Source organism: Coturnix japonica, chromosome 22 (assembly GCF_054131305.1).
Source record: "Coturnix japonica strain WE chromosome 22, WE-NBRP24, whole genome shotgun sequence".
NCBI classification, from domain to species: domain Eukaryota; kingdom Metazoa; phylum Chordata; class Aves; order Galliformes; family Phasianidae; genus Coturnix; species Coturnix japonica.
In genome coordinates, this window is record NC_140684.1 from 8151339 (window position 1) to 8177888 (window position 26550).

Consider the following 26550-nt stretch of genomic DNA (forward strand, 5'->3'; position numbering starts at 1 on the left):
TAAGAAACTCACTTTGCAATGGTACAAATCAAACACTGGGTGAAGTGCAGAACGACATGCTCACCTTTGGGCACTGCACTGCACGATCTTCAAGAGCAAGTGGATGGCCTTCAGGCGCTGGTGGCCGGTCTGACGACACGCCACCCCCACCTGCCATTCCCAGATTCTGGCCAGCGGGAGGTGAGGAATTACCCTTTCTTCAGACAGCATCTGCTTTAGGATTTCAAACCCTGGTGAAGATAAAAACATACAACAAATTAAAAAGAATAAAAACACAGAACAAATCGAAGTTTTGCCCGTATAAGGATAACCAAAACCAGGCCCTCAGCGCTGTGTGATATGTGGTAGGGTTTGCTGATTACAAATTAGCTTCATTTCCATTAAAAACATTTATATTCTAAAATAAACTAACTTCCAGGTTATATCTACAAATTAGAGCAAGAAACAGTCTTTCCTAATGGACAACTACTTGTTAAAAAGGCAATTAAAATGATATCTGTTTCCAATTATGGCACCTGGGACTGTTCACTAAATCCTGTGTGTAATTACTGTCACATAACAAGACTTTGAATGCAAGTAATATTGTTATAATTGTTTTCTCTAAATCTCCATAAAGATTTGGTATTTCCAGCATAAAGTCAGAGCAAATAAGAGACATCAGTCAAGTTTCAATCCAAATGAGACAAATCACATATTTCCAAAACACCAAAGAAAGCAGATTCCAAGTCAAAAAAAATAACCAAAAACCAAAGCCAGATAAAGGCAAGTTTGGCACAATAACTGCAAGGAGCCCTTCCAGATACATTCTGAACAATGCTTACCTGTCTGAAACCTCCCCAGATGACCTGCTGTCACTGTAAACTTATAGCCCCACTCCGTGTTGCTCATGTCAGAAGTGAATCGATAATAGAGAGTATCTCCTGTGTACAAGGAAAGGGAGGAAATCCACGTTACTACAATTTAGGTTTGCTCTTACTAATACTCTTTTATTCAGTTTTTCATGACAATGTATTCATCCTAGTCGTCATCATTCAAGGGAAGTGATGATCTGCTTTTTTGTAACGATGATGTGCACAGAGCTGAAGCAAAATGCTGCACACAAATACAGGCATGAGAACATCTCTCACATTGCTGCCAATTCCAGAGAACAAGAGGGAGTTATGGACAAGCAGTTCAACTCCACTTTCCCTCCATGAGCTACAGATCAGCTGTGATTTATGAAATAACTTCTAGCTGGGCAGCCAAGTTTAAAAATTAGTATTAGTAATTAAAAGCAAGCAAATAAATGCATAAATGAACCCATCTATTTTCCCATTTCCAACACAAAATGGAGCCACTGCTCACTCTTACTCCTAAGCAGCAATGACAGCCTGCAAAAAGCCTTGTCCCCAATTGCAAAGAAGCCTCCTGGTGCCAGGGATCAGCTAAAGACCGCTGAGGGAAATCAAGAGACCCGATCCAGAGAGCCTTGGATGGAGCTGAAGGTTCACAGGGTGAATCTCAAGTTTCACAGCCAAGGCTGCTCCAAAACAATGGGCCTCAAAGTTCAGTTTCCTGGCAAACCTCTGCAGCTATTTGGGAGGAAGAGGAGGAAGGAAAAAAAGTTCATAAAAATCCAAAATGCTTCTATGCACATTGATTTCCAGCTAGAACTTTGCAGCCCAATCTGTGGAAGTTCCTACACCTATTTACTGACAGTACACGTGCTAAAAGCTCCAGAGCTCCGTGGGTTAACACAGCTTAGCATAAGCAGCACGGGAGCCATGCAGTTTTCTCCACACAGCCCTTCAGACCGATGGCATTTTCTATAGCATGTTACCAATTATGTTCTTAGAGAACACGGGCTGAGCCTGTCAGCGAAGTGAGGGATTTTTTCAGCTGTGCTCAGTGGCAACAACTGGAGACAAGGCATTGGCACGCTCTGTGTGTTTGCTCTGAGCACTAGTAGAGCACAGAGACGAGAGATAAGCCTATCTGCTGAAAAAAATGTGCTTCCTGTGGAAAGTCAGACAAGGCAGAAACAATGCGAGTATCGTGCAGAACAAGGACTGCGCTGGAATAGAATCAAGATGAAAATTTGTTTCCAGTAGCTGAGTGACTGCTCTGAGTGAGGTGGGGAAGAAAAGGTCAGAAGTAAAACAGTATGGAATGTGTCAAGTGGCAGAGCAACAGATAAGCCCATTTTTGAAAAAGCAAATGCAGGAGAAGCCTGTCAGAGCAAAGAAGCCAGGACAAGAAAAGGAGTTTTTTCCCCCCACATGTCAGTATCATCCACATTTAACTGTCATATTTCAGTAGTTTTCCTCTGCAGAGCCAGATCTCTGCAATTCTCCTCTTGCTCTTTAAGACAGTTTATATTCACCTGGAAGCTCAAAGTCGTTCCATTTCTGTGGAGAGCCACTGAAGCTGTGCCGGTCCTGCTGGAAATCGCTGCTGCTGGACATGAGCAACTCATCACAGCCTTCTTCTGTATTACACTGAGAGTCAAATTTGATTGAGAGGTAGATAGCACCGGGAATTTGAACTTTATCCTGAGAAATAAACATGTGATCTTTGCATCTTGTAACACTACATTGTCAAGAAGCTATTTAACTTAGACCCTACAAACAAAAGGGGTAGAAGGACTATTTTCCATGGGAGGGGAAAAATTCTTCATTAAGTTCCACCAGCAGTTAATTTAACAACTGCAGAGCGTGGCCTATTGGTGTTAAGAGTGTAAAGTTAATTACTGGCAATGCTTTGTTTTTTTGAAGGTAATATTCGTTGCTGATACCAATCCTACTGTCAGATTCCAAAGGTTTACATGCCTTTAAAATGTCAAAAGTCACAGCTGTATGGAAGTCAGAAATCCTAAGACTACCCAGAGGTAGTAATCACTACATTTGCATGAGCAAATAAGAAGAAAAATAAGAATTCCACTCCTAATTTCACCTAATGGCATTAAGAAAGTAATAGGTCAACTGAAACAGACCTTTGGATGAAAGGTGGCAATATTCCTTCATGAAGGCCCTGAACTTATTTAAGTGTATGTGCTGCTTCAAACACATGCATATTAGAACCATTTAAGTTATGGATTTTTCCACATCCAAGTGCCTTATTGAACATATTTCTGCACAGGGCAAGGCTGCAGTCAGCCTTCAAAACGATTCCAGAACAGGTTATTCCACAAGTGCTCCAAGCACAGAAGCCATATGGTTATACACAGGGAACACTGTGACGCTTTTGCTCCAACCACCTTGGTATTTCTGTCTTCAAGGCACATAATCTCACTGTGCTGCAAAGCAAGCATAACTTACCTCAAAATTGGTATTGTTGTTGTAAGGATGCTTTGACTCGCGCACCTGGACGGCCATTCCAGGCTCCTCCATGAACTGGCAAGCTGTCAGTGCCATTGTTCCCAGCATGCTCTCATTGCATCCGAGCAGTACTTTCTGCAGAATCTGAGAAGCAACACATCACATAAACACAATTTGCTATCAAAACAACATCAGTGCACATATTTTGGCCTTCAAAACATACAAGTCCACGTGGAAGAAAAAAACCTGATCAAGTCAAGTGGCTGCAGTGTTTGGAAGAGCGAGATGCAAGAGCTGTGTCATGAGAGATACTTATAAATTCCACTGAATCTAACAGGACATATTAGGTGGTAGTTCAGAACAGCCTCACTCTAAGCTCTTAATCATGAGTCTCATTCCTCAGGGCCCAGTACAGGCCATTACAGGAACCCACTGCATTGCTTTACCTACAGTTTTATAACTCCTCCCTCCAGTAAAGCTAAGCCAGTCTAGCTCAGGCCAAAAGGTTCACATCCAAATCAGCCACTAGGAGATTTTTTGGGAAAAGGAATACAAAAACACAGGAAGTACGCAGCATAGTTCCCTGAATGCATTCTTTGCCTCTACAAACTTGCAGAACAGCCTAAATCAGAGGCCACGCCTTTGCATTTAATATGCTTTAACAGACTTTCATTACATCAGTTCATCCTGTCATTTTCTGATCCTATATAAACACCCTGTGGCACCAACTCTAATGACATACTGTGTCAAGACCCGGCTCTTTTGGTTTGTCTTGGATCCGCCACTGACTACCTTAATCTGACACTCCTTTGTTTTCTTACCGGGAGGGCCAGTGAATAAGACTTGCTGTTTACTTTTTCTATGCTGCTTCAGAACTACAGAGAAGGAGGAACAGAATTTTTATTACTCCTCCTCTCTTATTGCCCCAGGAACCAAGAAATCCAGTTGGCTCCTAGCATACAAGTTCCTTCATGGCTGTAATAACCATTGCCACCCTTCTGCACATCTCTTTCAGTTGAACTACATCATTTTATAAAATGAGGGAGTCAGGCAACGTGCTGCAGTCCGGATGAGAGCACAGTATCAGTTCAGCAGTGCACTGATGCCTTCTGTTTTATTTTTATTTCCTTCTTTGAAGAATTCTAGCACTTGATTCGCTTCGTCTGCTGCAAAGCATTTGGCTGACATTTTCATTACAGCGTTCTATTAAAATTCCAAGATCACTTCCACCATACTAATAGTCAGTGGAGCTGCAGGTATTACAATATACACATTGAGATCTAACAAAAAAAACCAAACAGCTTTCAGAATGAACTGCCTATGTGACCAATTTCTCTACAAGACTTATTTCTCCATATAAAAGACACAACAGTCTCCAGGGAGCCAGCTTTCTCATTTGCTGTTAACAAAAATCAGTACATTAAGACACTGACAGATTCCAACTACTTTTTCAGAACTAATTTTAAGTTTGGAGTTTCAATGTAGTTTAAAAAAAGGAACTGCACATATTTTTGTTAGTCAGAGAATGGAATGTAGGGCTTGTTCACATGCAGAAGTGAAATCCACTTACTTTTTCCCATAACTGCTTTTCCTCTAGCTGCATAAGCATGTCCAGTATGTATGTCATATGGGCTGGGCCGCTAAGATCCAGGACTTCCTCGTTTATTGCCACATCATCTGGCCATTCAGCCAACAGTGATGCCAGCACATGCCTGGCATAAAGAACAGCAGTCGCCTCATTTACACGATACAGGTAGTCCCTCACAGCCTTTTTGCTTCTGGAGTCCAGCTCCTTGTGCAAGAGGATGGAACTCTTTGTGCGCCGCTGCTTGGCATAACTAAGCTGTAGATCACTCTCTGTGTTAGTTATCAGTTTCTGGGCAACTGGATTGGTCTCTTCTGTTGCTTTATCACAGAGTACAGGCTTGGACTGCAAAAGAAAGAAGGTTGAAAACAGGCTCTCAAAAATGTACTTCCTTTTGTTTGGATATCTAACCAGTCCATCAGGCTACGAGCTGAATTTACACATTAATCTGTCTTACACACACTAAAATCTAGACACATCAGGGGGCACAAAGCATGACCTCTCATGTATGGACAAAAACAGAACTCCTCAATAAACCAATACACTTGTGATTGTACGTATGATCAGAAACAACAGTTTGAATTCTAGCCTAAAGTGTTAGCTTAAGCTGAGCTACAGTGGTAAAGCAGTACCACACTATTTGTGACCCTAGTGTGCAATCACAGAAAGGTGTAAATTGAGAGGAACTTTGTAAATCATTTCATCCAAGCGTGATTTAAATCAAGAACATTAGGTTCCTCAGGTTTGGAGTGTTTTCAGGGCTGGATATTTGATGAACCCTGTATGAACTGCTGTTAACATCCAACATTTTTATTATAATTGCTTGAAACTGCTTCAGGAAGCCCTCAATCCTGTTTGTGATGCAGTTGATACACTGTTGTGCTGGTGATGCCACTTGGCCAGGAACCAGCACCCAAATTAAAGCAAAAAGCTGTATAACAACACCATGGAATGCAAAACCTCAGCTTGCAAGTGCAGTGTCTGCATTGCAACATAACACTGCTTCCTCCTTCTGCTGAAATTACTGTAAGATAGCAATAAATGGTAAAACAGTAACAGTTACTGCATAAACTTGGAGTAATTAGATACAATCTCTCCTGCATAAGGAGAAGAAATTGCAGCCTGCGATCACAATTTGTTCTCCTGACCTGAGAATCAAGTTCTACTTCCTTAAGGAAGGAATCACAAGGAAGAAATGCTTGATTCTTGTTGCTCCTGATCATTCCTTCTGGCATAAAACATTAGCAACAGATTACTTCAAGAGTTAAAAAGAAAACAGACATCTATCTCTGAATTTACTAAAAAAAAAAAAAAAAAAAAAAAAGAAGTTACTCAAATGCCCAAGCTGATCATTTGAAAACCACTCCTTTCAGTGGAGAGATACACACCAAACATGGTAAGATGATCATATCTGTATCTACTGCTTTTGAACTCTGCTCCTCCAACTTCAAACGCTTGCTGGGTTGCCATTTCTGAGCCAAGGTTCGGATCCTCTCATCTGTTGTAATTACATCTCCATCAAACCTCAAAAAAAAATCCCCAAAAACAAATACATAAATATATTTGGAAATTAATGAAAGTTAAATTAACACAAATTAAAACTCTCTTCCTACTTTCTGTTTTAAAAAGATTAATTAAACTCTACCTATTTCTGGCATGTTGTATGCTAAGTAGCTTCCCTGTTCTAATAAGCAGAAGGTCTTACATCAAATTGTTTATCTCTGTAGGAACACGATGGCTCCAAGACATGCTTTTATTATTAGAAGTTACAGGAAGGTCTGTTCATTTTTCCTCATTTAGGATTATTTACAGATATAGTAGCTCTTCATATGGGAGTTATTTATTTAAAAGAACATGCAACATATTTCAGAAGATGGTGTCAACTAAAACTTATCAGGATCAATTCCTAACTTTTCACCCATGAGAAACAAGTCATATCCTTGGAACAATTTCTATTCAGCATCTTTCATCTGTTAAGTTATCATTTGTATCTATTAACGTTGGTTTTGGATTGGATCCAGTCCTTCACATACCTCTTTTGAACTTCCAGAAAGAAAGACTCAGTTCTTTTCATTTGCAACTCATACATGGCTCGTAGGATATGGAGAGGTGCATTGAGTGCATCGTGTGTCATCTGAGCAAGAAGGAAAAAAGACCCAAGATGTTACAGGGGATAAAGACAGATGAGTTTCTTTAAGAGTGGCCCAGTTATTATCTTCCTGTTTATCACATAGATAATTAATGAATTTAATAATATCTGGATTAGTAAAAATGAAAAAAATATATATAGTGTTAATTACTGCGTTTCTAGTGTGAAATTCTATTTGTTTTGTTTCTTTCCTTTCTATTTCTTGAAATCATAGACCTGTAGTCTACAAACGTACAAGAAAATCAGCAAGATAAACCACCAAATACTTTGTGTAACTAGCAAATCTGTACTAACATCCAACACGTTAAAAATAAGTTTAGGTACCAAGAAGCAGATTTTGGTGGCTTCATCCAAACCCTCCAGAGGATCAAGTTTGTTCTGCTCTACATCAGCAGGACCAACAATGGATTGCTCCACATCTTGATCTTGTTCTCTTTCTTCCAGTTCAGTATCCTCACGTTCAGCCAAGGAACTGATCTCTTTCTTTGAAGAGTACAACATTATTGACAAAATCTACAAAGAAAAAGGTAGCATACGGTGTGACAGCAGTAAATATTACTAGCATATCTGCAACCAGCATTTTATAAGAACATTGTAAGACTTGGACAATTTAACATAAGCTATTCTAAAGAGAAACAGCACCGAAAAAAGCAGCAACAAAAAACAAAACAAAACATCTCCAATAACGAGAACTCAAACCAATTCCCACTTCACAAATGAGCTGCACCCCCCAGGCTGGTATTTCATGTCATGGTGTGAAGCCCAACTTCTTGCAAAAAGGACCTCGTTCTCTTACCTCCAAGTCTCTAAGAAGCCAGGTCTTACTGAAGCCAGTTCCTTTGCTACATTTCTTCACAAGAAGCTTGAGTAAACCAGACTGAAGAAAGGCAGCTTGGACCTCCTGAAAGCCATGAATCTACACATACAGACAGACACACGTGTAAATAAATAAGTAAATAAGGGAACAACGTATCACAGTACCTACAGTGACTTAACACATAGACTACTTATGGTACTTATGGTAAGAATTATTTTCACTTATTTCCTTGGAAAATACAAAAGAAAAAAAAAAGGAATATGCAATTTAGATGCACAGTACTAACTGAATGTCTGTTTTGCTTAGACCTCCTTCTTCGTACGCTTCAGGAACAAGGAAAGGGGCAAGTCAGCTTCAGTCCATTAGAAATTAGAGACAAATGAGTGTAAATTGATGTTTGTTTCCCCCCATGCTTAGTCAATACAAAGGTTGCCCTGGAGGAAGGCAGAATACAAATTCTGCCCAGAGCTGTGGATGTCCCATCCCTGGAGGTATTCATGGACAGGCTGGATGGCAGCCCTGGGCAGCCTGATCTGGTGCCCAGTTTAGTGGCTGGCAACCCTGTCCATGGCAGGGGATAGGAACTACATGATCTTTAAGTTCCCTTCCCACCCAAACAACCCTATGACGTGATTCTGGCGTTGATCTATTATTATACTCTGTATGCCAGGCAAAAATACCTTGAGTGTTCTGTAAAGCCCCTTTAGAGCAAGCGACAAGACCCATGTTGCTTCCACCGCCTCAGCATAGCTGCTATCTATGGTGGTTTGCAAAAGGTGTGTGCATATAAGAACGAAGTGCTGGAGGTACTGTCTCAGCTGGGCCTGGGAATCACTGCCTTCTTGTTCACATTTCTGAATCAGCTGGTAGTCTTTCACTAAAAGACAGAAAAGAGACACTTTACTCATCTTAAAATGTTGTGCATCAGTAAATATCAGTAAGCTAAGACAGGAACACAACCTGTATATGAAGTACACACTAATAACCAGAGCTGCATTAACAGGACTGTAGACCCACATGAAATAATCCATTAGAAATGTGCCTTTGGGTATCCATGAGAAACCTCAATTGCAGAAAAACTCTGCAATTCCTTAATAAGATAAGAAGGTGACAGAACCTGTTTTCCTCTTTCGTGTCTTGATGTCTACTACAACAGCTCTATTTTTCTCAGTGAAATGCTTCAGGATGATCACATTATGAGGCTCGTTAGCATTATCCATGTACACAGAACGAGTCCCCATACACAGCACCTGAAATTGCAACAGAAATTTCAGTTATGATTGGGAATACTTATTTTAAAATGCAGTTATCTTTTATGTTAGTTACAAGTGCTCATATTCTTTAGCTGAACAACCTGCTTGTAGCCAGGTATTTGCTGGTCTTTAGAGAATGGCAGTTCATTTCTATGAAGAAATGGCTATAACAAACAGCTTAACAGAAGAATGAGATAGTTTCACTCCTACTAAAAGTCCCTTTTGATACCTGAACACACTAAGTTCATTTTCACAACAAAGTTTGAAGCAGTACCTGAGGAAATGCAAAGTAAACCCAACCACACTATTCTTCAATAGATAAACATTAATTGTGTGAAAGCAGAAATACATGAGCTCTGACATGCACCACATTTTAAGGCTTTACAAAGGATGTTTCCTACTGATAAAATCTGTAATACGTAGAAACAGAAAACTAGAAGCTCTAACCAGTTTTGTTTCCTTTGCTACAAATAGGGCACTTACCTCAGGAAACCCAACCAGCACCAATAAAGTGAAGATATTGGTGTGCTTCAGCTGGAAAGGAAGCTGCTTGATGCAATGGTCAGTGAAAGCAGCAATGACACTGTGCCACTGAGCAGAAGAGTTCAAAGATCGAAGTATATCTGCCATGGAACTTGCCCAGTCCAGACCCACACGACTGGAAAGCAAGAGCAGTGCAGGTTAGGATGGCTGACCAGACACTTACCTGGAACTGCTTTCCTCCTAGACATCGTATTGCTGTTAATCTGTCATTGTTGTATCTTTCACAGCATTAATACAACTGTATTTTTCCAAATATTTGAAGCTTTCAACGCAGCTGACAAATGAATTCCCTTTTGCTTTTCATCATTAGAGCATAAACATTCTATTTTTGTTAACAGGTTTACAGTCCCAACTCAAAAGTTTGCCTGAACGTTGTGATCTCAAATTCCTACTCAGTTTAGAGCTTAAGATATTTTCTTTGCACAACAGCAAGTGGTCTGTTTCCCACACACAGAACTACCTGCACTCTTTGTGGACTACAAAAGTAACTAGAGAGGCTTGTCTCCTTGCTCCAAATTTAGTCTTTGAGAAACTCCTTCCTCTCAGATGATCCTCTGGATATTCTGCCTTTTACATGCCTATTTGTTTTTGAACCTTCCCTATAAAACTTAACCACAGTGAAAAACAATACTGCCATAAGTAACAAGCACAATATTAATTAGAGCTAGTCATCAGAGAACAACTAATAGGTTTCAGTTAAAAAAGCACCTGTCTAAACACACAGCTCCAAGACTGAAGAGAAGATGAGTTGTCTTCCAGCCTTCTGGCACTGTGGATGGATCTCCTGGAGCAAACAAACTATGCTTGGTTGAAAGGACTTTAGCCACTGCAGCATCCACTTCTGCAGGCTTCAGTCTCAGGATTAGCTGGCCCAGAAGTCCCAGTGTTAAATGGTAGGTTTCATTTAGGTGGCCAGCATTTGAGATGACAACCTGAAACATCAGTGGCAGTATCTGCTCCAGGTTAATCAAAGACATAGTAGAGCCCTAGGGAAGAAGAAAAAATTCAGTAGGACACAGAAATAAACAGGATTTTTAGTCAAAGTAATAGCACATATGAAACCTATAGTGCTCTTTCTCATAGGACAAAAGGAATTGAGAAATGAGGTGATCATACGCTTCTATTATGCTGGCATAAAATTGCAGATCTCACATCTCTGTGCAGCTTTATGGTATCGGGATTTTCCATATGAGAATTTTCCATAAAACCAAAAGAACACACAGTACAAACTGTATTCAGTAGTAAAACCTGACATGTAAACCTGAAGGTGACAGTTTAAAGTTTGCAGGTGTTGCATTGTGAAGGTAGGCTGCTGTAAGGATAAATTACAATTCCCTTCCCTTTCCCCCCACCTGGGAACGAAGCCTCACATTCCTTCGTAATACTAGTTGGCCTAAGACATTCTGATTCTGACAACTGCTTTTTGCAACATGCATGCAAGAAGGGCCCTTTTCCCATAACATGTAATTTGCCATGAATTCTGCTTGCGTGATTTGTAACATCTAGTAAACGACACAGATTGAAAGTAAAAGAACTCACCGATTTGAAAGGTGGTAACATAGCTGCCAGCAGTCCTAGGATCCTCTTCTGAGAGCATTCAGCAAAAACTTGTTCCTGGCTAGGTATCAGAACCTTCTCTGCTTGTTTCTGAGCTGACTCTTCTGAAACACAGTCATCTGCATTTCAAATTGAAGCAAAATACAAAAATAAAAATTAAGAGGGAAAAAAAAGATAGTTTAATTGATATGGTTGAAAGCCTGAGGATTTGTTCTACCTAAATTTTAATAGAATTTTATAAACCTTTATGGAAGTGTATAAAAGATAGCAGTTAAAGAGATTTATCCACACCATCAGAGGGGCTGGAACTGGGTGATCTTTAAGGTCCTTTCCAACCTGAGCTGTTCTGTGATTCATTCAGAAGTGTCTACTGAACAGTACTATGGGCAGATTCATTTTCTTACCATAACTCTAACAATACCAGTCATTAATAGAATAGAATGCCTATCTGCTGGCTCTGAATACATAAGACCACACAAGTACTGTGTTAGCTCAACAGGAAGCATCACATCTATGTGTGAATATTTATCACTGGAACCCTACTCTGATTTCTAGAAGCCTTTGAACAGATTGCAAGGGAGCAGTTGTTCAAAGCAGTATGCTTGGCAGGTTTTTCACAAAGCAAATAGCTCACTTCCATTGAAGACATTTGCAAATACACAAAAATGGGTTAGGAAAAAAAAATACAGCTGTTTACTTTGCATATGGATGGATGTTTCTGTGACAGGGAAAAGTGGAAATAATCTTTTACCTGTTGGAGTAATGTTATCTTCCATAGACAATTCTGATTCTTGTCTCAAAACAGCTTTCTTTGCAGGCACAGCATGATGATCACTTTCACTTCCATGTTTTGGTACTTTATCTCCTGCAGGAGACTGGATTTCACTGTGAGTTTCTCCTTTCCCCTAAAAATAAAACAAAGGTACTGAAAGATTAAAAAGAATTTAATACCTGCATAAACACCATGGAAAGAGATAGCAGGTAATCTGCACTTGGCAAACATTTCTGCCGAAATACCAAAACCTTGCGTTGGTTAACTGGACATATATATCCCTCAAGTGCCCATATTCAGTAGCTACATGCTTTTCTATTTTGATTGTGTCTCTACGCATAAGGTTATTATACTGCCATAGCTTTATACAGCATTGTGAAGCTGTAGAAGTCTTTTTTCATACCTACATACTGCTAAAACTAGAGGAACTGCAGTCCTTTCAGAAATGTCCTTCGCCCCTTTCCTGCAACATTTTTGCAAATCAAAATTTGATTGGCTGGATTTAATTAAAAACAAGCCAAGCAACCATTCGCTCACTGCCCCCCAACTTTTACCTACAAATGAAATCATCATTGCCAATCACTTCCACCATTTCAGTTACATATCCAGAATAGGATGTTTAACTTCTGAAGGTCACACAGCTAACTAACATCAGGACTTCTGCACATTACTTACATTACTATGCATAAAGGAGCCTGTGCTTGGTTTCTCATCCTTCGCCTTCCCTGCTTTATCACCAGTATGGCTTTTTGGAGCACCATCTGTGGGAGGACTGACTGAAACAGTGTCATTCTCTGGGAGGGATTCACCTTCTGGCAACATGCAGAGGAGAGCTAAATTTTTCAGACCTGAAAGCAGAGAAGTTAAAAAACCCATTTAGCTTTGGAGTGGCAAGATGGGCAAAAAGCAGAACTGAAACATATTGAAACAGAACTATAAACTTCTCATGCTTCTTTTTTTCTTTTTTTGGAACATTGTTGAGTACATCTCCATCTAAAAGGTGCTCTCCATCATGTTCCCTTCCTTTGGTACAGCCATTAAGTAATTCTGTGATGAACAGGTGGTGACATTTTCTACCTCAAAAAGATGCCATCAGGGCAGATTAACTTAAAAAAGTATTGGTGCTACCTACCAGCACTCTTCATTCTAAACTTCTGATCGCTTAAATATCTGTATAATAAAACTACATTAAAAACAGATGAGATAATGTGTGTGCATAAGTGTGTGGTGATATTTCAGCCATACTAGGGCTGCTAAAAGAAATGCCAATAAATCTGACACTGTGTGTAAGATTTTGGATAAGTTCTACACAGTGTGTCTCTGTAAGTATCTGTAAGTGGGTCTTAGTTCACAGAAATCCTCATTTCCAGACAGAAGGGCACCATCCCAGCAACTTACTAGGAATAAGATTAAAAAACTCTTGCAAATGGATGAGGATCAAAAGCATTCTGCAGCAAGTTGTTTGCTTTCCTTCAAATCCTTCAACTGTCAGTAACGTGTCAGTAACAGAACATGAAGCTAGATCGATCTGTTTACAACATTTGTAATGGACAAAATAAAAAATAAAAAATAAAAAAAAAAACAAAAAAACCAAGGAGTTGCCAAGATGCCTTTGGTATTTATATAAGCAGGAAATTAATTTTCACAAGCACCTATTTTCTGTGTTTCCAATGACCCTGAATGACACTTGTTCTACATTTGCTTTCTACATAAACAATTATTTTCAGTGAAGTACACAGTAGCTTCCCCTTTCCATTGGAAACTTCAAGCTGAGCCACCACAGACTTTTCTGACACTTGCTAGAAACCATTGTTTCAGTGAAGGAGGAGCTGACTCACCTTTTCCTTGCTGTGCTTTCATCAGACAGTCCCCTATGAGTTGTATGCACTGATGCTGTAGAACTCTGGCATGACTAAGGACCTGGGAATCTAGTTTCTCTCCTTCTACTTCCTCCCCATTTGCCAGATCTGCGCTGTAGAGAGTCAAAGCTGCAAACAACAGCCAGGAATAATTGTGGACATATGGTTGGATGAGTCTCTGTCGGTCACTGATTCGAATCGTCACCATTGGATACACTGTGATGCTGTGAGTGGGCAAGTGACTGAAAGAAAAAGTTGTAATATGTAAGTTTGAAATGCAGACCCATTCTTGACAACCACTGTAGACAATGACAAATATTTTACACAATGCTATGAATAACCATATACAGTCCACAGTTTCAAATTGTAGACCTTTAAACTGTCAAACCCTCACTGAGGTAAAGAGCCACTTAACAGAGCACGAGTTGTCCCAAGAGCTCCTGCTCTGCGAATACACCTTGTGAAGGTATTTGATGTCAAACATGGAAAGCTATACTGCCAAACCACAGCACTGCATTTGCTCCTCCATCCCATCACCCAGCATGGCTAACTCTGCCTCTCCAGCTTTCACAGCCATGGCCAGCAAATGGTTGCAATTCCGTTGCTCCAGGACAGGTTTGCAAACTACAAAACTTTTTGTTGAACTGGTCCTACATTTGCTATGTTTCACTCAAGGACATCAATTAGATGTTCTGATGCCAGATGCAAACTGGTAGGAAGTGATATTTGAATGACTGACTGTACTAAATTGCTAACGATCACTTTTCTGGCAAGGAAAGTGAGAGGAAAAAAATATCACATATTTTATACCTGTCAGAGTACTTCTTAGCAGAATAACATCCATAGCAAAGGTCAAAGTCATCACACACATTGCAGTTCATTCTCCGACCTATGATGACTCCCTGGCAGTGGTCACAGGCATACTCCATGTTAACCATTTCATGGTCATCCTCATGTCCTTCAGGTTTAACTCCACCTGTGGAAGAAGATGTTAAGAATTCTCTGAAAACTTCTGTTGATAATGATTTCTTCATTGAAAGTTCACATTCAGTTTCTAAAATGCTCAGAAGAAAAATCTTCCATTTCATTGCATGTGTAATTTAAAGAAACTACTTTGCCTTCAACTACCGAGTTCTAAGGGAGCTTTAATTTAAAGGATTCTTACCAAGAAAACAAGTTTTACACAAATCCATATCATTGCACTGCAGGCAGCGGTAGCGATGCCATGGAGCAATTTCATCACAGCCATCACAGGATATGTCCACATTTAACAAGTCACAGTAACGTGCAACAAACATGTGCATCTAGGGGTAAAAACAGACATGGTTTACTTGAGTGTTAAGTTCTGAGAAAGTGCTTCATAGGCAGAAAGCAGAACCCTCCCTCTCCACAAAACAAACAAAAAACCCAACAACAATTCAGATCTCTTCATCATTTCAGGCCTCTGCTGGCCTACAAGGAGCCAGAGATTCAACTCATGAAAAACTGGCTTAAGCCAGATGCCTTTCTCTCCTTTATGCTTTTAAAAGCCTCCTGGTTTATCCCTTCTGCAAATAAAGAAGCAAATCATGAGGTCACCTTTCTCTGCTTCTCTGGGTCAGCTTGAGCGATCTTTTCATACCAGCTCTCAAACATTATGTCCTGGCATTCATCCATCCACTCACAGTTTTGCTTGTAGTCTGCAATTTCATCTTCTTCACTCCATTGACTAAAAGAAATGCAATTTCAAAATTAAATTTGAACACAACTTGGCTTCCCTCTAATATAATTTGGGGTAGGTTTTGTTTGCTTCTTTTAAACCAAAGTGCTACAACTAAAATAAAAACCAATGTTGTGAGAATTTCACTTCATTCAGGTAATAATGACTACATAGATACTACCTCCTTGCCTCTATGACAAGTTCTTATGCTTCCAGTATGTATTTAAAGCAAAAATCAGAAAACTGCACATTTACAAAACTGCTTTTAGCAATGCTGGCTGATCAGGTGAGAATTTTTCATGGCTTTTCGGCCTTTACATTTGCTCAGATGAAAGATTTTAATGGCTTTTGCTCTAGAAATGCTGCAAAAAATTCAAACACTTGAACACTGGCCACATTTTGTCATACTCAATACTTCTAATGCTTGCACCAGCATCCAGCTCAGGAATCGTTCTTGGTAAAATCTGGTATGAATAATTAAGACCATGTAAAGGTTGCATTCTTCCTGACTCACCAGATCACACTATCATGAATACTTATGTTTTCCTGTGATGTTGCCATAAGGAGCTGTGGTAACTGAATCTCAACAAAGAAGGAAAGATCACTTGGTTCCCAACTCATATCCAAAAGGTGAAGGAGAGTCGTCTGCACACAGGATAAGGCAGGAAGTAATGATCTAAAACCAAAACAAGACAACAAAATGTGACACTTCTACCCTAAAGTTTGCCACTTTCAGGTGATAACAGACAAAGGATTTGGGAGATATTATTCCTTGTTCCTCTATAACACTTTGCTATAAATTCCAACAGTTCTAATAAAAGTATTACCAAAACATAAGCTTTAAAGTTCGAGTGTGGATGAAGAATTGTGATATTTCTTGTGGCATCAATCTTGCCAATGTATTCCGCAATAAGTTTGCTATTTCTAGCATTTTATTCCAAAGCTTCAGGAACACATGGCTTTATTATAACTACAGAATGCCATAATAAGCCAAAGTTTTAACCCCAGTAAACCTATTATGCTTTGATGCTCAGTGTTCATAAAAACGTAATTTAGCATTTTTGGCCACAAGGACAAAATTCCTTATTTAGTTCTGTAAGTAAAGCAAAATAAACTGGATTAACACATTAAACAACAAATGAGAAAGAAAGGGATAAGGAAAAATCAGAAAAAAACCCACAATACTCAGGTGAACATGCTGTACCTGTCATTAATGGCACTAAATCCCTTCACAGAGTTTACCAGGAACAAAACAAGCTGATAGTAGGACTCCCGAATCTCCTTGTGCAGTGCAACACCACAGCCTTCCAAGTTTCCAAAGTAGCTAGAAATTGAAGAGGTAGAAAAAAAAGCTAGATTACTATTGCTTTACTGGATTAAAAGCAAAACAATTTGATTAGAATTTAAATGAAAGCAACACCCAGACTATGCAATCATTTTGTTTGCTGTGATCTGGTTAGAAATGTAAAGATGTACACATGTATGTTAGTATTCATGGCATGATTCAACCACATGCTATCTACTAACTTGAGTAGGTCCAACCGAGTCACACTTAAAATAATTATTCATCTTTTTAATGAAATGTGCAAGATAGGCACAGCGGTGCAATAGCTAATCTTCGTATCACATTTTAATCATCCATATGAATAATAAGCAACAACATTTTACTGGTTTCAGCATAGATGACTGAAAGAACACAAGAACTCCAACATACCACGAGGTTGAGACTTGTCTAATAACTACTTACTTTGTGAAATCTTTCTGACAGGCCAGAAGTTCTAAAAGAAAAAGCACACAGGATGGATGAAAGCAGTGGGGCTGTCCGAGTGAACCCAGGCACCGGCGGATTGTCTTGAGCACTTCCAAAATGTTCTGCCCTTGGGATTTTCTCAAAGCAAGAACCTTTAAAACACTGGAAAAGAGCAAAACCAACAACAGAAAAAAAAATATTTTTTTTTTCCACATAATTTTTCTTCACATAAAGTTCTACATGACAGAAATGAACGAGGGGAAATAATGCTCTCTACAAGCCTCAATATGATTGGGGACAAATGAGGCTTGATACATAAATCTGACAACTGTTTAAGTGCAATCTTCTTTCATTCTGCCTTGCAGCTGAATTATGTTTTTTCTATCTGAAGAGGTGTGAAGACAAGTTTTGGCATTTTATAACTGACAACATTCACAATCTGCTCACCTTTCATGGGAAAGCGATTGATCCTTAATAAAATCCAATATGTTTTTCAATATAGGATATTTCTCCTTCAGAGTAGGCACAGCTCTTGGCTCTTCCATTGATCTAAAAGACAGCAGCCTTAGTCTCCCACGGCTGAACTGAGATTTTCGTGTGGGAGTGGAAGGAGGTGATGGTACATCTTCCTGCTGCAAAGCTGTATTTTCAGAAGGCTTACTATGAAATGCAGATGCCTCCTCTGTTTGGAGAGGGCCAGGAATTTGTTTAATCTTAGTATCAGATTGTGTTGTTTGCTCCCTCTCTACTGAAACAGAACGAGTTACTCCATTGGAAGATGATGAGTGTGCTGCCTGGAAGTCTGTTTCCACAACAGAACTTTTTCTTTGGCTTTTACCAGTGACATACTGGTGAACATGATCACTATCCTGGGCTTCCAGGCTGTCCGAAGCTGAACATTTCGTCTTTGCTCTCACAGGCAAAAAATTCAGTAACAAAAGGCTCTTCTGCATACAAAGCTTTGCTGCAGGATAAAAAAAAAAAAAAATGAGTGTTGAAGCAATGACAACAGAACACCAAACGTGCTATAATTTTTTTAGGAGGAAGTAATTTATCTTGTTTCTTCCAAGTCAAGAGGAACAGAAAATGCTATTTTTCTTAGTATAAACATCATGATGCTATCAGTTACATAATTAGAGCTTTCCAAATGCAAACTACACAAGCATACAGTAGTCCATATGAATACAATTTATTCTTATAAGAATCAGCTGTTATTGTGATGGCAGTTAGTTGTAGCAATGAGTTTCTCCAAAAATAGATGACTACAAGTTCAGAACCAGGTGACCTAAATGATGAGGCACTGCCTGTATGATTTTCTATTTTCTCAAAAGAAATAAAAAGCGGAACAATCTCAGCTCATGCAGCTTACACTAACTTATCTCTTAAGTAATTAAAAAGTAACCCATGTCCCTAGCTTACCTCTCATAGAAAATATAATTACCAAGATTTACAAGGTAATGCTTTACTAATCACCTGGAATGCTCATGCACTCAGAAGATGCCACTTACCAAGAGTTTCTGGGTTCACCTCACTTGCTTCTGTGCTCTGCTTCTCCTCAGTATCATTCCCCCTACCCATCAGGGATTTCTGTTTCATTTCCAACTGTAGACAGGATGTTAAAATAGTTAAAACATGACTCGCCCTACAGATCTATACAGCAAGGCCCTAAGAAGACTGCATTGCATTAAAGGAATTTACTCTCAGGAGCAGATGATGTTATTTATTATTCTCTAGTACAGAACAAAACAGTCTAAAAGAGCAGTGAACCTAAGCTCAGAGCAGGTAACATAGACTTGTTCCAAGATGCTCATTTGGTAAGCTGCAACCCATCCCTGTGACATGACAGGACGTGCATCCTCTGCCCTCTAAGAAAAGGCTTCTCCATCTCTATCACTCCTGGGAAAATACATACAACTAGGATGAGATAAGATTCTCTAGAAGCATCGTGTCATTTAACTGAGAGTACTGACAGATGTCACTGTCACTGCAGCCTCTACACAGAATGCAAATAGAATGCAAACATCACCTGTCAGACAACAAGTACAATGCAGTTACTCATATTAACACACATCTGTACTTATTGTATCTGCAGGGAATTCTTGCAGGACAGAAAGACCAGAAGTGACCAGAACAGTTAAACTGGCCAGCTCAAGGCTGAAGGGCTGATAAAAGCAGCAGAAAAGTGGGCCACAGACTTGAATTAGCTGTTCTCAAAGGCCACACAGCTGTTAACATTTAAAATCTCCTGCAGACTACTGAAATCCAAGTAAAGTTTGGCTCTGCAGCGGCAGGTGATGACGCAGACACCTCTCACCAGGTTGTGAGCTGCTGACATGGGCTCTTGACATGAGCCTTATGTTTTAGAGGAACGCTATGTGCAAAGAACATATCCTGAACTGCAGCCAGTTACTTGCTTGTCAAATACGCAATTATTTCCTTTTCTGTAAGGGCTGCAGAATGGTGAGAAATAACATTTAAGACATTTATTTCTATGCTACACCTCCAAAGATCTGACTGCTATGCAAGAACCTTCCTAACTACCAACACAGAAACCTGCTGAAACATAACAAAGATAACTGATTTTGAGTGCAATTCAGTCCTAAACACTCATGATCAAACATCTGGAGATAAGAGAAGGAAAGAAATGTGGGAATGCATTTAAATATTTAAGTTCAAAGCTTAGGAAAGACTATGTGTTCTAAGTGAAAATATTTGACTTAGAATCTAATAGAAAACACAGCTCCACACAGCTCCATAACAGTGCACTGCAATATATTAAGGTAAACAACATTAATAGATATCCTCCTGAGCGATCTTACCATCCATATTCTAATTGAATCAGCCAGGGAATATACTTGTGCAAACTCATCACTCAAAGGCACCTTGCCTCCACTGTTGACTGGAAATGAGAGAAAGAAGAGTCCTGTTTATTTACAGCTCCCTTTTTACATAATGTGACTATTTAACTAAAAAGTTATGCTAAAGCCTTTGTCTCTTAGTCAATATCTGGAATGATGCCTGTAAGAAAAATAACAAATAAAGCCTGCCAACCTTCCTGCACCTTGAATACATTAACTGCACCTTGACAGAGCTATTTGCAAAATTAAATTACAAATATCTTTGTGATCTTTTCCAAAATTGATGCCTGAATTCATGGAAAATAAAAACCTCACCCTGTAATATATACAAATATTACTAAGGCAAACTAATATGAGAATGATCCAAACTGCTTGGTATTAACTTAATCAAATACATCTTCAAAACTTTATCTTCTTCCTCTCTTTTTTAAATGGATTTTTGGAATAGACTTTCAAGATCAGCTTACAAAAATTAAACATGACAAAGCCATTTCCATCAAAACTGGCCTGATAGCTGCTATGGAGAAAGAGATGCTCCTGCTAAGGGTCTCCTTTCTCTCATCGATCAGCTTCTACTTTATTTTTTTCCTCTTCTTTACATGTCCATAATTGACGTGGCCCATGTCAGCCTGGGTCCAGAAGCTGGATAGCCCCAGCAAGACTAAGACAGACAAACCTATTAACAGTACGACTGATATGTTACCACAGTTTTCAGACTTACTCAGAAAATTATATCTGTCAGACAGGCAAAATGACTGAAGGTAGTAACCCCTTTAGTCACTGAGTCAGTCTTTACGTCAATCATTTTTACACATAACTTTAAAGCTCACAAAGGAAGATTTTTAGCCTGAAGTTTGTGACAGGAAATGAAGGTGCTCAGCTTCTCCTACAGTGAAAGCCTTCAAAACCAAGTAACACCTTATTATGCAATACTTCAAATACAACTGATTTTTTCAAAGTTTATAGCCTGAACTGTAAGACAGCCTCTCACAAACATTAAATCTTCATTATTAAGTCTAATGTTAGTTACCATATTTCTGAAGCTTCTCATATAAAGCTGGAGTGAGATACACCAAAGCAGCAAATGTTGAGTTCACAGCTCGATCAACAATAGAACCAGCAACTGCATCTGTCTTTGGGGTCTGTTTCCTGCATGTCTGTACCAGTCCCTTGAAAAGTTCAGACTTTTGCCCACTGAAATCCTGGGTAGGATCTGATTTGGCAAAGTCGATTAGAAAGTTACGGCAGTCATCCTGGTGAGAGCTCGTAGCCTGAAAGGAACATCAGAACACATTTACTTCAATGTGGTGTGAAAAATTGTTGTGGATTGTTTCGATATTAGGCCAATTTGCACTATAAGACTGCAAGTTGGAAACTAATGAAAGGGCACAGAACAACAGTTTCTCTCTCTGATATTTAAAACACCTGATGCAAATGGTTTAATAGCCGATGCATTCTTGTTCAAGTTGGGATGAAGCTGTATGACACCTAAAGATTTCAAGCCAATAAAACAAAAGCAGTGACCTAAGTACCTCTTTTTTATCATGGTGTCCTCTGCTGGTTTCACTGGCTCCTGGCTCTGCCTCAGGACACATCTGATGCCTGAAGACAGGTTTCCACAATGGAGAATTAAGAACTGATGTTACTTTCAAAGGGGGCAAATCTGCTTCACTACCTAGCTCTGCAAGAAATTCAGAACAGACACTCCAGTTACTAAGCAGTCGTGTTCATCTCTATTATTTCCATTAGTTCATAAAAGTTCAACATTCACAGAATTAAAATCAAAACTGAACAAGTAATTGAACAACATTCTCCAACTTCCATTTCTCTAGCATGGTGCAGAAAATAGATGTATTTTTTCTACAATGACAGCATCAGTATGACAGTATCTCACATTATGAATGGACTTTCACTTGTCCAATACAGTGCTTGAGGCATGGCCCCACCCAAACACTAAGTGTGCTCTACTTCTGGAATTAGCCAATCTTTGTGAATTCAAATTTAAATCAATGCCAGATGTTCCCATTCCACATTTTAAACCACTGAAATTTCTGTTCTATGCTCTGTATTCTCTTTTTCCCAGTTTTCTGGCTCCATCTTACCTCCGCCAATGTGTCAAATCACAGCACCAGGAAACAGCTGTGAAAGGAAAGGTACCACGCGGCACCACAACCTCAGGAGCTATAATGTGCACTCACCTCGTAGAGATTTCAGAGCCATGCTTCGGGAAGCCAAGCGCCCCATCAGCCGGCACACTAGAAGCTGTAAATCCAAGCCCCAAGAAACAGCAACATCGGGGAGGCCGAAAGCAGTGACGGTGAACTTGTAGCCCCACTCATTATTACTGCTGTCAGAGTGAAAGAGAAACTGCAGCCGTGGGCCAGCCTTAAAGGTCACTTTCTACAGAGCAACAAAACAGTCATTTTGCCAAATGTACATGACAGGAAGACGTATCAGGGTAATGAATTTCCTTCAGCTACTGCGGTTTTTCAATATTGTTTTCTGCATAATTGATTTAATTTCCCCACCACATGAATGAGAAACCCATAGTATAAGCCAGCAAGATTCCTTAATCAATATCTTAATATGATATTTTATAGATGATCGAGCTTTTGAAGTTGATGCCATAAACCAACAATACAGAAGCATCCCATTTGAGCAGGTGTCATCAGAGAAAGCCACAGGAAGCATCAAGCTCATCTCATGATGCTAAAAGTTGCAAAGGCAAAGTGCCAAAGTCAAATTCTACCCATGTAGTTAATTGTAATCAAATATGATTATTACTTTCAATTATGATAAATTGCTCCTTTGATTACAGGAAGAAACCAGGATTCTTTACTCATTCGCTCCTTTACTTCTTTCCCCCTCTTGCCCCCATCCTTGATGGGGACTAATCACACAAGCAGACATGATTTTAGACAGCAGCTTTTCCACGACAATCACAAGAATTTCCAAAGATTTGATCTATTATTTGATTCAGTATTGTAAAGGTGCTCACCTTGGGCCACTTCTCAGTGCCAACCTTTGTATCGTAACGAGTTTTTGCACCCCTGGCATCAGTAAACTCCAGGTAATCATACCTGTGAAAATTAAAACTGGTTACTTCCAAATTTACTTCATAAATTCTTGGGGAAAACATTTCTTTGTGGATTTTCACACGTCCATCACCTCAAGGTCCAAGTACCCCATCACATCTTACAGAAGTACAGCTCCCATTGCTCCATGTGACTGCTGGGGAATTTATTTCATGCTTCAGTGCAACAGTTTCAGAAAAGACAGACCTGCTTCTCCTGTAGAGCTTTCCCAACCCTTCAGAGTTGGTAATGGGTACCAATTTTAACATCTGGCATATGTCTTAAGACAACAGTAACCTGGTATGTTACAAAAAACAACAACAACAAACCTCACAACAAAGATGGTGAAATAAGTAACACAAAATTAGAAAATTTATACGTTGCAGTGGTCAATGTAACATTGCAAGATAGATCAAAGCAAGCAAGGTTCAGAGAGTCATACAAACAGCTTGCCTGCTTAATTGTGAGGAGAGGTGCCTTTCAGCACAAGATTAATACATTCAGAATAACACCCTGCATGGTAAGCAGAATAATGAAGAAATTGAAATGGCTTTCTTGGAGCGAGAGAAGTATTCTTTGCACAGTGGAGCATGACTTCATCCTCTGCAAATGCACACTGGAATCCTCACATAGCCATTAGAATTCAGCACTGCACAAGACTAAATTACCTCCTTTCAGTTTCACATTTTTCATCAAATTCCACCTCAAAGTAAGATGCCCCATGGCACAGGAAGACTGAGACCTCGTGGCAATTATTTTCATAGTTATGAGGAGATTCCACAGTCCACGTTCGCAATACGACAGGCTGTTCTTGCTGCCAGCTTTCAATTTCCATCTGTGTAATGAAAATGCAGAGCATTAAAAAAATCACACTAGATTGTGTCTATTTACTTTTAGAACATCAGAAGAACTGACAAGAGTTCCTATCAAGCAAAATGTTCAAAAGCATTAACAAAATTTGGAAGAAGTAGATGCTCACAGGTTGGAACTGTATCTTTAGTTACCTTATGAGGCTCACAACAAAGCTTTTTTAGTGGTTCTACCAAAGTGCTGAATTCCTGTAGCAGAGTACAATGTGGAATGTCTAAAGTGCAAAAATCCAACAAGAAGATGACCTGAAGAAAAGCAGAACTGTCATTAAAACACACGTAACAGCAGCCATGCTACCCAGGTGTAGTACAGAACTCCAATATTCACTTACCAGCTGACGAGTTGCCATAGCAAATACAGAATTACTTATTTTTTCTACTATTGTTTTGCCACTATACTGGGATAAAAGTGACTGCAAAATCATTCTGATATTTGTCAGGAATTGGCCCACATCTAGAGAGAGGCAAAACAAAAAGAAACACAAATAACATAAACAAGAAGTGATTTCACATAAAATTCCAGACATGGCATTTCCATTGAATACTTGGCCCAGAAAGATGCTGTAGTAGAACACCCCTATGTAATTCCTTTCTTTGAGCTATCACAAACACCTAGGAAAACACAGACTACAACAAATGAGTTTATCAAAATAAGGGATGCATAAAAAAAGCCAAAGCGTTCAAATGAATGCCTGTAAAAGCTTTTCTTCTTTCAACAGTTGAGTCTCCAGACATACCAGAGTGTTATCTGAAGATTCTTCCTATATAATTTTATCAGTACACCTAAAATTTTTCATCATATCATAGGCATATGACCATATCATACTGCCTAAAATTCCTTCCACAAGGAGATTCCAGGCTCCTTGCTGGTGAACCCTTCCTATGCTATTTGTTAAATCACATTGAAAAATCTTGTATTATGCCACCCTGTATTCAACCCCATCACTTACAGTTTTTTAGTATTTCTACAGCAAGATCCTTGGCTGTGCTATCGCTCCCCTTAAGCTGCAGGTAGCACCATGAAAGGAGGCTGCCCTGAACAGACCAGAATAGGGAAGACAGGACGGTGCCACTCTCCTGCTGCGCAACATCCAGCATCATCATTTCACACTGTAAAATAACAGAACAAAAGGATATCTCTTCTGCTGCAGAATGACACACTGTGTATTAAGTTAGCCACGACTGACATTATCAGCCCACTCTTCCCAAATAAAGGATTAAACGCAACTGGCAAATAGCATCTATTATCACAAAGCCGTGTAACTCCATGAAGCAAGTAATGTACTTTGTTTTGATAAATGACAGTTTTAAGTAGAAGCAGCTACACAGGAATCACTCTATGTTCTCAGCACACTTTTCCTGCATATGTAAATTTACACCTCCATTTACACCTCCCCTAAATGCATGACCAATTCTAACCTCACAATATGGGATGACTGTTTCTGTTCCCTAACATTCATAGGATGACATCTCTTAGCATCTCTTAAATGATACCAAAAGCCACCCTTACCTTATTCATTACTTACCTTCCTATTATGAAATATTAATGCTGAAAGGAAAGCATTTCAGTTGGTTGGAAGACCTAATCCACACACCTCAATAGACATTAATAGCTTTATCCAGAAGCATGAGAAAACAAGCGTCTTTAAGAACACATCTTCTTTATACAGCTGTAGTATGAACGCAAACAGAAATCCCAGCAAAGAAGTAGAAACAGTGCAAAAACACTTACCTCTCTTGCTGCCACCAGTAGAAGGGTATCCATGACTGACAGCACTTCACTTATGTCAAAATTTGCAGAAACTCCCTTCTCTGGTAATAATAAGAGTCCACCTGGATCTTGATCACTACAAAACAAAGATCTTCTTACTCATGAAAAACAACACATAGTTCTAAAATACAAATGTCATTATCCTCGTGATGAGGATTAACCTGGAGAGATCCTACTAAGGGTTTTCACAAATTCAAATTGATAAAATCACCATGATGAACAAAGAATCCAAACAGTCCCTTAAAAATCAATAAATAAATGATAGGCTAGCACAAACCCATGAGCAGCATTCTGTGACTTCAGCATCAACAGTTAGCTTGGATATTTTATATATACATTTTATTTTACATAGTTAATAAATATCATAACTGCAGTATTCTCCTTTCTAAAACAAAGTCAGTTGACTGTTTTGGATAATTATTTTCCAGTGGAATTACATTTATAACAAGGATTGAATATGGTTTTATTAACAAGTGAGAGGCATCATCACTATTTTCAGTTTCAAGACTTACCTGAAGTGGGTACACAAAGATCTGAAGGCGAGATGTACAGACTGCTTATGTTCCTGCTCTGTGATGTTTTTCTAGAAGAAAAAGGTTTACTTTTATGATGTGTACCATATCCCTCTATGAGGAAGAGATCATTTCTGTACTTCACTATTCATTTTTGGCAGCATAAAAGCAGTATAGCTACAAGGT

The 26550-nt window shown here is 39.2% G+C and overlaps 1 protein-coding gene across 2 annotated transcripts in view; it reads right to left on the reverse strand.

Annotated features, from left to right (window-relative positions):
• Positions 1-26550, reverse strand: part of ZZEF1 (zinc finger ZZ-type and EF-hand domain containing 1) — a 46840-nt gene that overhangs the window by 4855 nt on the left and 15435 nt on the right. The window contains exons 17-52 of one of the 2 annotated variants that reach the window (XM_085521733.1): positions 26365-26435; positions 25814-25928; positions 25032-25191; positions 24414-24535; positions 24217-24327; positions 23881-24047; positions 23137-23218; positions 22337-22538; positions 21671-21819; positions 21169-21409; positions 20100-20179; positions 18789-18882; positions 17728-18244; positions 17278-17442; positions 16735-16854; positions 16045-16206; positions 15410-15539; positions 14997-15135; positions 14642-14807; positions 13811-14073; positions 12648-12820; positions 11952-12105; positions 11183-11319; positions 10352-10629; positions 9584-9758; positions 8965-9097; positions 8528-8724; positions 7827-7946; positions 7355-7543; positions 6915-7015; positions 6270-6405; positions 4867-5226; positions 3297-3440; positions 2363-2477; positions 822-920; positions 65-230 (exon numbers count right to left, since the gene is read on the reverse strand). In XM_085521733.1, the coding sequence (XP_085377859.1) occupies positions 65-230; positions 822-920; positions 2363-2477; positions 3297-3440; positions 4867-5226; positions 6270-6405; positions 6915-7015; positions 7355-7543; positions 7827-7946; positions 8528-8724; positions 8965-9097; positions 9584-9758; positions 10352-10629; positions 11183-11319; positions 11952-12105; positions 12648-12820; positions 13811-14073; positions 14642-14807; positions 14997-15135; positions 15410-15539; positions 16045-16206; positions 16735-16854; positions 17278-17442; positions 17728-18244; positions 18789-18882; positions 20100-20179; positions 21169-21409; positions 21671-21819; positions 22337-22538; positions 23137-23218; positions 23881-24047; positions 24217-24327; positions 24414-24535; positions 25032-25191; positions 25814-25928; positions 26365-26435 (5933 nt within the window). Of the gene's footprint in view, positions 1-64; positions 231-821; positions 921-2362; positions 2532-3296; positions 3441-4866; positions 5227-6269; positions 6406-6914; positions 7016-7354; positions 7544-7826; positions 7947-8527; positions 8725-8964; positions 9098-9583; positions 9759-10351; positions 10630-11182; positions 11320-11951; positions 12106-12647; positions 12821-13810; positions 14074-14641; positions 14808-14996; positions 15136-15409; positions 15540-16044; positions 16207-16734; positions 16855-17277; positions 17443-17727; positions 18245-18788; positions 18883-20099; positions 20180-21168; positions 21410-21670; positions 21820-22336; positions 22539-23136; positions 23219-23880; positions 24048-24216; positions 24328-24413; positions 24536-25031; positions 25192-25813; positions 25929-26364; positions 26436-26550 lie in introns of both variants that reach the window. The other variant, XM_015880599.3, reaches the window with a different exon arrangement.